At 40.1% G+C, this 12841-nt stretch overlaps 1 protein-coding gene across 5 annotated transcripts in view; it reads right to left on the bottom strand.

The window, feature by feature from the left end:
* rbfox3a (RNA binding fox-1 homolog 3a) overlaps positions 1–12841 on the bottom strand; it is a 329833-nt gene that overhangs the window by 109639 nt on the left and 207353 nt on the right. For 4 of the 5 annotated variants that reach the window (XM_046854387.1, XM_046854391.1, XM_046854384.1 and 1 more), the window contains exon 5: positions 11890–12011. In XM_046854387.1, coding sequence (XP_046710343.1) covers positions 11890–12011 — 122 coding nt within the window. Of the gene's footprint in view, positions 1–6610; positions 6710–11889; positions 12012–12841 lie in introns of those variants that run through there. The other variant, XM_046854388.1, reaches the window with a different exon arrangement.

Below are 12841 nucleotides of genomic sequence, written 5' to 3'. Positions count from 1 at the left end.
AGGAGAAATAGTCAAAACCCTCACTTAGGATTTTCTTGATAAAATAAATCAAAATTCCATTAAAAAATAAAGCTAATTCAAGACAAATTGAGCTCTCAGACAGGCAAAGCTTAATATATAATTTAATGTTTCCAATAATAATAATAATAATAATAATAATAATAAAAAAAAAATGACAGAGTTCAGTTTAAATTAAGAAATATATAGTGTAGATTTGACATTACTGAAATTTGAAAATACAGTGGAATAACAGATTCATCTGTGCGTAATAACGTACATGAAGGGAAACTGAGAAAAATGCAATGTTGCAGTGTTTAGATCAATAGGTCTGTTTGGAAACGACATCAAGAAGGCTGTGCATGTACACCAATCTTCTGTAAATATCAGTCATGATGCAAATGTCTATCTCTGTCACCTGCCACTATTCAGGCTATGTCACTGAAATTTGACTCTTCCCTTACATTACAGATAAGCACAGTTTCTTATTTATTTGCTTCCCTTACCAACTAGTAGTGGTTCAGTGCATTAACACATTGTGTTAAATATGGAAGAAATTGCTGTCAGAGTTCCCTTTAAGCAGTATATGCAGTAATATACTCTTTATATAATTAAATATAGCCAGAATGTTTGAGGCTTGCTATAAGAGCAAGTGAAGCATGATGATAATTAACCTTTCACCTTATGCTATGGTTAACATGTTTTCTGGGTTTCAGGTTGGGCCAAGAAATAAGAGCAGTGATGCATCCAAAGCAGTGAGAAAAGGCAAAAAAGAGACACAGCAGAGAAGAAATATGTCAAGGCCTATATAATCAAAACAGGCCAGAGATCCCCTATTGTATCTCATTAAAAACAGATTTTCACACATAGGGATTTAGTTAAGAGGGAGACAAAGTGCAGTGTGAAAATGGTATGTGTGTAGAATTCATCTGGCCAAATGAGTAAACAGATAAGTCCCAGGAGGACTAGCTTCAGTGATGCAAGAGTGAGCGATATATAAAGGCTCAGCTCTCTAAAATGAACAGTGTTCACACAGCAACACTAGTCAACATGGCCTACCTCCCCAACAAATCAACACAAACAAGTAGCAACTCACATTCCTGTCACTGACCAGTCTCTGCAACTGTCACAATACTGCTGAGGATCGGAATAAATCAATATACCGAGAGAGATGGGGAGTGAGAGACTGACAATATTAGAAATAATGGAGAGCAGATGTGCGTGAAGCATGTAAAAATACAGTAAACAAACACAGTGTATTTCTGTTCAAGACATCTCTCCCCCTCTTCAGTATTTCTCCTTCACCATGCCTCCACTCTCCCTTGCTTCAGCCTCCTGCTTTTTGCTTGCATGCTGTTCCCCAAACCAAAACAGAGGCCCATTAAAAAGGCTTTTAGACAAAGTTACTTAAATTTGCAAGGCCTCAGACAGAGACCATTAGGCATGGGGAGTAGACAGCTGAACACAAACATTACCCTTGTAGGAATTCGGGCACCAGTTGTGCTGTTTGAGTTCACAGGCCAGCTCTGAAAATGAAAAAGGCATGGCCTTTACATTTGCACAATGATTACTGAGCGTATTAGACATTTCATACAGCAAAGCCCTGGCCAGCTGAGACCTCAGCGAGGCTGCAGTTTTGTTTATTAAGTCCAAAACTATTGCCAGTGTATTACTTAATTAATTTGGTGTAACTTCTGGCAAACAGAAATGAATGATACAGCAAAATCTAAATCTATCTAGATTAAATGGCATATAGAGTAAAGTAAATATATGAAGGTACAATTCTATCCATTTGACTACTGAAGCTCAATAATAACTTTGGCTGATGAGAGTTTTATGTGATTGACTGTGCATTACTTAATTGGGCCAGAATATAAGAAAATCACAGATAAAGATGCTAAACGAAAGCTCAGATAATTCAAAGCAAAATTCACAAGAACGAAAAAAGATATAAAATAAACAATATAAACAGCAAAAAAAAATAAAATAATAATATTAGATCTACACTTAAAATGTTGCATTGAAGAAGAATTAAAAAAAGAATAGGCGGAACCCTAAATCTGACACTGGTTAAAAGATTTGTGATAAAGCTGTAGTCAGTTTTTGTGATATAATCTATACACACACATAATCCTCTCGTAATTGCTGCATATGAGCCTGAGAATATACCCACTCTTTGTTATGAACTAAACTGAAACTAATCATCCTGTAAATGAGCACAAATGAGAAATAAGCATTGATTCACAGGAATCTATTGTAAATATGTGTTCACAGTAGTAGGTGGTGTATTATAATTTATTATTAATAAGTATAATTCTAAAATAGATGCATAAATACAACCTTTAAGATTTAGATATAATTCAAATCAATATGTGTACACATTTTTCTCCCTTAGAGATGTTATGATATGGAAATGCTGTGAGAGGACAAAAAAAAAAAATCTGGCAAAAGAAAACAAACCACTCTGTAGCTGACCTAAACACACCAGGATGCCAAGGTTGGAAGGAAAAGTAGGAAGTGCAGCAAGACAGAAAAAATAAAATAAATTGAATTATGGTGTTCCCCATGACTGTTTTCTTGTAAAAACTCAGAGGGAAGTAAATGGTGGTTTGGGACTGTGGAATGAGTGGAGTGAAGGTGTGGAATCAGCCTTATTTCTTTTATTCACTTTGACACTGTCTCTTGATTTGCACCATAAATCCCCTTTGATAGGTCAATAACCTATAATGTTAATGTCACAGTCCTGCCATTAGTTTTATAGCTTGTGTGTCCCTTCTGTATCTTAATGACCCGTAGCTAGCAGAGCTGCAGATGTCCCTGGCCCACAGCTAAACTCCATGTCCCCCAACCCCAGAGTGTCCTCCAATCCCACACACACAGGGCACTCTTCTCTCATTCCTCAAATCACTCTCTCTTCCTCTTTCTTTCTTTTCTCTGCCCAATGTCCTGCCAAAATTGTTTGTCCTTTTTAAAATTCATATGTTCTTTGTGTCATATCCACTTTCCTGCTTTTGTTTTCATTTAGCTTTAATAAAGGATGCTCACATGGAATACGGCATGGCTAAATTGCTGCAATCAGTTAGCGCTCGGAAGCATGCTGATCCTGGAACTCTTTGAGTAATTATGCTCATTGCCTTTATGCCTTGTCCCAGTGCTCATTTCACAGTCAGCCTCCCACTGAGGGAGGATGTACAAGCCCTCAGTGTGACCTTCCTCTCTGTTCCTAGGCCTGACCACAGCACTATTGATCTATGAATCTATCCGGCCTCCGAGCTGAACTTATCGTACCCAGAGCCCAATGACTTGGCCACTGATCTCCAATTCTGGTCTTGCCACTTGAGTCCCAGTGCCATAGCCCATTAGAAAGGTGTAGGGCTTTAAGCGGTGCTTTGGATAATGCTGTCGACTCACACCTCCAGGGGGAATATGAGAAGGTAGCAAGAGTGAGATTGAGAGAAAGCGATAGAGAGAGAGGCAGAGATAATGGAGCATCCTCGTAATGGCCTTTCCCTGGGAAACCCTGTGTAAACACAGCTAATGATATCAAAGTGTGATAAGCTTATAGCTGTAGTTGTGGACATTTCAAGATCTTTCTGGGTCTTGGTCTTGCTCATTACCGGTGGAACCGTGTGACCCTGTCTGCATAGACTGTTTATAGTCGAGGATAAATCCCTCTACTGGTTTGCTGTTTAATCGTCTTATCAGGAGTGCGAGGGAGATTAGGACATGCCAAGCATGTAAGACACAGTGTGAGGCAGCAGGATTACACACTGTGCTGAGTGAACTAAGACGACAATGAACTGAGACCAATGAAGAGGTTCAAAAATGTTCCTGATTCATAAAAAGTCCTGTTGCCACTAAAACCATGCAGTCATCCTTTGCTCATTTTGGAGGGGGAAAAAAAAAACATTGAAGAGAATTCAAAAAGGACTTAATCGCTGCTGCGTGGTAACTGAGCTAGTAATATTTCTCTGAATTAGGTGGGGGGCATCAAACCCAAACAAGCAGAAAGGCAGCTTAATAATGACTTTACAGAAATACAGTTTTGCTGTGCATGCATTAGTAAATGTCAGGGCTGAAAATAGATTTTCGTCTACGTGGATTGGAAAAAGAGTCAGAAAACAAGCGTGTGCAAGTGTAGGTCATGAAAGCAGAGCTGAAGGCCTGACCGAGACAACAGGGCAAATGGAAACTTATTCCAGCTGTCAAGCAGGCTCGTGGAGGCACAGCGCTAGAGATGAATACACAGGCGGAGCGCTACAGGACCCACAGTATGTGACTGGAGAACACAGATCAATTAATGTGGTGACAAATTAGCACAAGCACTTCATTTAGCAATATGACACCAGTGGCAGCCGCTCTCCACGAATTACATGGCTGATCGACACCGCTTCCGAAAGATGCTGCATTCAATGAATACGGAAAGCTCAGAGGGAGTGTCAACAGAGCCAGACTTTCTCAGTCAGGTCTACATTGCTACTTGAACTCAGGTTAGTTACTGAGAGTGGATAAAAGACAGATATTTACGCCTTCATTCACTTTTTCAGTGGAACAAAAATGCATACCTGGCACATTTCAGTTACCATGTTGAACATGTTCATATGTTTTAACAGCTTTGTTTTGGCTTTAACAAATGGCTTGTTTGGAAAAGGTTCAAACAGGGTTCTTTCTTTTTTGAATTCATATTTAGTTTATTCAAGATAGGATTAATTTTAGTAAAAACTAGCGCAAAATCATGTTAGTGATAAATACAGGGTTATTCAAAAAGAATGAACCAATTTCATTACGCAATATTTTATTAAGGAAAAGTAATACAAAACTCCAGCCAATTCACAAGTATTATACTCACAATCAACTTAGATAACTCCTTTTTCAAACGGTCACTGACTCATTCCATGACGATGCTTGAGAACCAAAGCAATGCGTCATGATATCAGTTCATTCTTTTTGAATATCTTTGTATAGTTTATCATCAGAAGGTGTACGTATATACACAAATAATGATTTAATAGTCCATTGAACAGTGCGCAAAAAATGAATCAGACACGACTTGTTTACGCTTAAAATCAGGACAATTAGTCGCATTTGGCCTTTATATAAAAGTAAAGTCATATGTTCTCCCATCAGCACATGTGCTCACCCAGAAACAAGTCCCCTGCACTGAGCACTCAATAATTCAGTAGAAGGAGAAAAGCCGTCTCTCTCGCATTTTTTTTTTGTTCTTTTGTTCTGTGTCTAGAGCGAGCAAAAACATCAGCACAGCCTTATTTCTCTCTACTTTCCAAAATTGGCCCCCACAGAAATGGAGGAAAAAACTGTACCGGATTTCCTCTCAGTGCATATTAAAAACCCAAAACAAAAGAAAAAACATACATTATATTGTATTGACACCTAACTCTGGAAACCTCAACATGCATCACTATCATCTTCAAAGAGAAGTTACTCTGCTTACATTAGCAAAGCAGCTTCAGGATGTCTGACATGGGTGAATTTTATCTCTTTTCTTGCACTTCCTGGCGGCCAGCTGAAAGTGATCCCCGATTAGATTAGGTGTGTGAGTGGCACGGTGCCGGCGCAGGGCCAGGCCGCATGGCGCCGTAGCCCAGGCTGAGCAGGCAGCGTGCACTCTGGGCTCTGGCACGCTGGAACGATGAAGGAGAATGATTAATGACCAGCCCTTGCTATCAAAGCGCCGCACTGAGCTCGAAGATGAGAGATTGCTTTCTGACGATCATTAAATCCTGTTTGCCACATCTGCGGGTGCGCACTTTTCATCTGGCCCCTGACAGGCAGGGGAGGGCTGAGCCACACGGCGGCTAGGCTGACGATAGAGGGGATGCTGGGTGAAGTGAGAACAGGAGGAAAACTCCATCCACTACGCTAACGTTAGTTAAAAGCTTGCAACCTGCACGGCTGGATTTCACCCACTTGCACTCCTCTTTAACACATCTGCATTCATCTCCACTCTTTTATTACAGTACATTGTCATTTTTCACATAGAGGGGAAAAAAAGTTGCAAAACGAATACTGCTTCACATTTTGGTAAACACAAGGTACAGAAAAAGAAGACTGAAAGCAGTAAGTGAAACCAAAGTGCATAAAATTCCCTATCAGAGAGAGATACAGCTATATGTGACAGCAGATTCATGTTTAACAAATTTGTATGACACTGGATTTACATTCACACGCCCTATTTCATATTTAAACATACTTCTTCAGTGAGTTGAGAAATTGCCAGGTCTCGGCAGAATCAGGTTATACGATCCTCTTACTTCATACTGAACATCAATAAAACATTCCTTTACAGATACAACTGGAATCTCATCTCCATTCAGACCAGCACTAGAGAACAGGGCCCTTTAAAGAGAAGGTATATTAAACACAACTCACAAACTTAACTCAGAGAAGAGAAAAAACTGACAAAAGCACATACCTTTAAACTTAACAAGGAGAAAAATGCTAAGAAGAAAAAAAAGATTTGAGACCGATATTACACACTACTGCGCTATCCTCACTTTGTGATTTTAGGTCATCCAGCCATACAATGAAGAGAAAAAGTGAGAAGGGTTGATGGCTTGTAGGCCACCATGATGGGAAAATGCATTTTACTCACCCAAAAATACATCATCATTTCGGCCAGAGGACAGGTGAGCACGCCACAAAGGGAAAAAAAAGATGTAGGGGAGTAGTGCTGGCCAATGCCTGAGCACAGTGGAACAGGCCAAAAGTCCGAGTGGTTTTCTGTCTGTATAGTTTTTCTTTGTTCTTCTCAGGTTCTGTAAAAATGTCTCTTTTACTGAGTCCCCTCCTCTTCTTTTTAGTAATCTGTGAGATATTTTTTGGCCCAGTGGGAAAAAAGAAAGGGACAGGGAGAGAGGGAGGTGGAAAAACACTGCCTGATCTTACTTTGTACCTTCTACTAGCTCCTTTCGTCTTCTCGATGACCACACAAACTGCTTTTACCTCTCCTTTTCTCCACCACTCATACGCACTCCACTCTCTCTCTCTCTCTCTCTCTCTCTCTCTCTCTCTCTCTCTCTCTGCTTGTGTGCGTTCGGTCTCTCCTGATGTCAGCACACTAGCTGCTTCGCGCTCTTATTGCTGAGTGGAAAGCTGTGCTTCTAGGGCAGGCACACAAGAAGCTGTCCACCAGTGTTCTCCAGCATTGCTCCAGTGAAGTATTGCTCCACGCCGGCACAGAAGATCCCGCTTTGGTAACTGATATAGCCAGATCTTCACAATAGCTACTCATCCAGGCCAGGACAGAGGAGGAGTAGACGAGCACACACGTGTCTGCCACCTCTGCTGTAGAAAGGAGCGGAGGAGAGGTGTGTCTCACTGAACAGCTGCAGAATTGTCTCTTCACAGTCTCGTGTCACCCAGCGCAAAAAAAAAAAAAAAAAAAGTCACCCACAGCCAAGAAGCAAACAGCTGATAAAAGCGAGAGGAGTAAAACTGTAAGTGCACATAAAAGGCGCAGATCAGTCTTTTTCTCTTTTCCTCTGCTTGTTTTTTTTGTCTCTCGTTTTTTTTGTTATTTTTCTAGCGCTTTTTTTTCCTGGTGCAATGCTAGTGAAAAAGATGAGGCTGGGATTCAGGGAGCGAAGGCTCGGTGGATTCCGGCGCTCCACGCTTTGGCCAATCAGGAGTCAGCAAATGCTGGTGGAGAGCCGAGGGAACCGCTTGACAGGCTCCATGCAGTGAGTAGGGCTGCTCTTTGGGCTGGCAGAGGCAAAGACCTGCATGTGTGTATGTGTGTGTGTCCATCAATGTGTTTGCATTGGAGTACTGTTGAGGTCGAGTGGGGGTGTAGGGTAGAGGAAGTGAAGACTTAACATGTGTAAAAGCCTGTCTCAGCAAATCTCACTCCATACATTCAATCGGCAGCTGAAACACTCGTAATTTTTAACCGTAGCCATGCCAAATATTCACTCGTCACTTGGAAAGGTACCTTCATTTCAGCAGTGATGCAGTGGAGAAATATAATACACCTTATTGGGTTATGATACATCTTATAGAGGTAAAGCATTATGTGCAAAATCATTTGTTTTCATTCGAGCTTTTAATCGATGCAAAAACGACATCTGATTTTAATCCACCCTTATCAGGGTTCAGTATATTACATGAAGTAATACAGTTATGCATACATTTCTTATGGATTTGTTTTTAACACTAAGTCAGCCTCTATCAGTCTCCACAGGGACACGTGAAATCCTTCAGCAAGTTGGATTAAAAAACCATCGGCATCAAAATAGCACTAGACTATTTCAAGTCTTGGTCATAAATAAGTGAAACGAAAGCGTTGCATGTGCTGTGGCTAAAACCTGCTATACACTGATTTTCAAGTAAATGGAGGGGTGAAAAAAAGGTAAGTAGAACAGATCATCGGAAAGTGAATAAAAGCGTATTCAGTATCACAAGCACACTAATCATGAGCAGGATAACTGGATTGGTTTCTTCTGCTTTCCTTTTTATTTTTCAACCATAATTTTTTCCTCAAATTTTTTTGTCATACTACTAATGCCTCTTAATAGTCTACATTTAAGTAGCACTTTCACTTTTGTTCCTGTTTGAATGTTTTTCTGTCTCCCTCTGTCTTTCTCTCGTCTTTTTTTGTACTCCAACTCCACTGGAAACATTGCCCAGCATGCTCATAGTGCTGCTTGTTCAGGTTAAGTACTAAGCGGACAAATGGCCCTTGGGACGTCATTTTCCATTACAAAGACAAGAAAACTTTCCTTTGAGAGGAAGGAGGGATGAATAGTCAGAGACCTGAATAGGTTATGCAGCTTGTCGTGTTCCCTTTTTCTATGTGCCCGCAATCCATTTACTCAATATTTAATGCCAGCATTGTTCAGTCTATGGGTTTGAACTCTGTTTTTACCTTAAGCTTCTCATCAGGTCCCACAGCTTTGTCACTAACTTGATATACTAATAAGATAATGGGCATTATAGAACTTTCTTATCATTTAATGCAAGCATAAAAAAATAGGTCTGCTATTCCCAGAACACACATGACCACCAATCCTAGTCATCATGTTCTCCACTGTTCTACATTCATTTTATGCATATGCTTTATAACTCTAAGTTAAAGTTACTAAGGTATAAGACACTGATAATGAGGTAAGGAGCAGCACTGAAGATTGGAACAAACTACTAAAATCCGAAATCAGAGCTCAGGTGTCAAGCTGAGTCAAGGCAAGCAGAATGAGCCTGTAGCATTTTTCTTCTTTAAGCAGGGCAGATGAGCCAGGCTTTGGCCAGGCTGAGCCAGTGTCCATGCCAGACCATCTTAATTAGAAGCCAGTGGCGGCCAAACCGCAGGTGAACACATCTGGGAGGCAATAATGGCCGCAAGCACAGTGAGTCTTGGACATAGTGTAAACCTAAGAATATTTCAAAGCAGCAAAACAGGGAAAGAGATTTATATGATCTTTATTTTTTTAACTGTAAAAACCTGGAACTGACCTGTAATCATATAACCACAAATAATGCAATGTAAAGGTTTATTACCACATCTATATGGCAGATAGTACAAAGTGTCTGTGATGGCAGAGTTATGCTTATGTTGTGAGGTTCGAAGACGTAAGAAGCCCAAGAGTAGTATCAATTACATGTTTCTGCTGAACAGCTGAAATTCAGCTCTGACAGCCAGCTGACAGTGTTCAGCATTATCTAACCATCTATGTGATGCCAGCGACAGTGATTGGACATTCCCATTCCAGTAATTCCTACTTACCTACCCACCTCGTTTTCATCAGCTGCGAAGTGGGGACCCGTCAAGCCATTTCCACATGCAAACCAAGTACTTAACACACCTCGTAATGAGGACTCGTCCCACTCTGACTCACACACATACACTTACTGGTGCATGCACAAGCGCACACACACACACACACACACACACACACACACACACACCCAACACACACACACAGTGCGCAGAGTTCTCAGTGCACTGTAACTCTTAGTCCTGTCAGCCAGTCTGCCTCAGTCTGCCCTGCCTTCTTCATTAGTGCTTTAGCCAGCGTCATCATTTCTGCCTCCATAAACTCAGTGGAGCTGCATGCCTCTTTTTTCTCCACTCACTGGGCACTCTTTTCCTTTCCAATTACCACTACAATTCATTTATTCATTAACCCACCATGGAAAATCGAGGGAGACCAAGTTTGAAAAACAAGTGCCCTCCATTTTTCTCCATTTGGTGGTTGTTTTCGACGTTTTGAACACGAAGCGTGTTTTGGCCAAACGGCTAAAACGCTGTCCAGGGGAATCGTTGTTGTGCTGGAATGAAGACTGGATAACTGGACAGGAACCTGCTTGAGTCCAAGTTAAGGCAGCAGCTGCCACACATTTTGAAATCTCTCCATGCTAATAATTACATGTTTTCTTATACCACATATCGCAGGTAAGACAACTAATTTGGTCAATTTGAAAGAAAAAGCACATGGTCAGAGCACACTAAATTAAACACAGGCCTTTATCATCGCATGACAGCTCATACAATATCACTGTCGCTGATCACAATACACTATAATTGCCTTCACAGGCAGCAGCTGAACAGTTTCAACAGGCAAACTTTTTTTTTTTTTGAGTCTGTTAATACAAGTCAGTGAATTATTATTAGATGTAAATTGCATTCATGATAAACAACAGAGTGTATATAACATCTGTACCGCAAAATATACACACAGACACTAACTGATTAAATGATGTAAACACAGCTGACTTTTTGCAAGCCATCACTTCAGGTCAGTAGTTCAGGTGTGTTGCGCGCATGCTGTTTTATTGAAACACTCTGCAGACATTTTGACATTTTTTCACTGCCGGAGAGACCTTTGAAAATAACAAAATAAAGACAACTCATAAAAAAAAAACTTTTAGACATTTCAATGCCCTGCTCAGCACATCTTAATCAGAGCTCATGGAGGCTGAAAGGATTTGTGTTGCTAAAAAAAGTCTTCTGTAAGGAGAGAAACAAAAATCACCTAACCGTTAATCAGCGTACCACAGTACTGCCACAATGTTTAGATTCAAATGCCTGCTATTCCATATTGAAATGGAAATGCTTGCTACAAGTGATCTTGTTAATTTAGTATACCTCTACAAACAACATGGGGGAAAAAACAACAACAACAACAAAAACCAGAAAGGCTTACAGCTGTGATCAAGTTGCATTTTCACTCCGACAAGCACGTTTGCTGCTATTCCTGGAGAAAGAAGGCATCGATGCACACCAATTCTTAATAAAACTCAAACTTTATGATGTGTGCTAAGGTTACAGTCCAATTAAAGGCACATTACTCTCTATATTTACATTTGGAAATTTATTTAATTATCAATTTTGGCAACATCACATGTGTGAATAAATAATTTTTTTGTATATATATATATATATATATAATAATGACGTTTTTGGGGGATATCTTAGTCAGTAAAAAAGGTCATGACTACAGGGAGATCTACAAGCGTAAACTTATTTCCACTTCTACGTTCTATCACAACACACAGAGCAAAAGCAGCAAAAGAAATGAAGCCTACAATGCCAAAGACCCACATTCACATTGGCAAAAAAAAGCAGCCTTGTACAACTATCTGATTCAATTTGTTCATACAACCACTATAAGATTAATTCAATAAGTGTTCCTTCTTTGGCAAGATATAAATCAAAATTGATAAAGAATCAAGGAATTACCCTGGATTGTACCATTTTCCTATGTTTACTAGAATCCTTAAAATAAAATAAAATAAAAAAGAAGTTACTTCGAACACTACTCTCCATTTTGTAGACTCTACTTCGCCTGAAACGCAGCAAGAACCAAGCCACAGCTGCAAGAGGCTATGGCATGGATGTGGATCGACGATGTTAACAGACAGCAGGAAATTACTCACCAGTCTTGTGACAAGGGGAACCCCGAAGTGCCAGAAGTGATCGTTCAGCAGCCCACTGTACACTACGTTTCCAAAGAGAGCAATGTTTCCGGTTTTACACAGCCCGTTTCCTGGTTTAGTTTCTGGAGGAGCACAGAGAAATAGCACAGACTTAATACACATTCCTGCAAACCTTCTACTCTGTGTAAAATGGAGAGTTGTGAAAGACACCTAATCATGACTTCCATTTGTAGGCCAACCAAAAACTGTTACTATGATTTTGCAAACACACAGTTTAATATAATGTCCTGTTTAATGCAGCCTTACAAATATCATTTTACTGAAATGAAGGGTCCCAGATATGTAAAGGCATGAAAAAAAAAGCCTGAAACCCCACCTCCTCACTTGCCAGTGGAAGCCTTCCCAAAAGAAAGGAGGGTATTATATCCTATATCTTATATCCTATATCCTACATCCTAAAAAAGTTAGTAAATCTGGAACATGATCCTCAAAAACCACATATAGAGGTTATGAGTGGGTGTCCACAAACTTTTGGCCTTGCAGTGTATGACATATACATACACACATACAGAATAACCTACTATTTCAGAATATATAGACACGCTTCTATGGCAACTTTACAAATGTCAAAGTATATTAAAATTACCAAAAAAACTAAACAAATTCGATGTATTCTCTCTCTCTCTCTCTCTCTCTCTCTCTCTCTCTCTCTCTCTCATGTTTTCCCAGCTCCATCCCTCACACGCATCTTCCCTGAAAATGTCTAAAACATGACTTGGAAGGAACACATAAAGGAAGCCACGTGCAGTACATTAAATTATTCTCCATAAATGCCAACTACAGCAAAAATATGCATTGTGCCTCAAAACAACAGGGAGGCCCATATTTTGCGGTGCATCACAACAAAACCCGTGCACTCATTATTGAAAAACAAAAAGGAAAAAAGCCCTAT

This window comes from Silurus meridionalis, chromosome 7 (assembly GCF_014805685.1).
Source record: "Silurus meridionalis isolate SWU-2019-XX chromosome 7, ASM1480568v1, whole genome shotgun sequence".
In the NCBI taxonomy this organism is placed as follows: Eukaryota; Metazoa; Chordata; class Actinopteri; order Siluriformes; family Siluridae; genus Silurus; species Silurus meridionalis.
The sequence above is the reverse complement of the archived record's forward strand: the minus strand, read 5'-3'. Positions and strand labels throughout refer to the sequence as shown.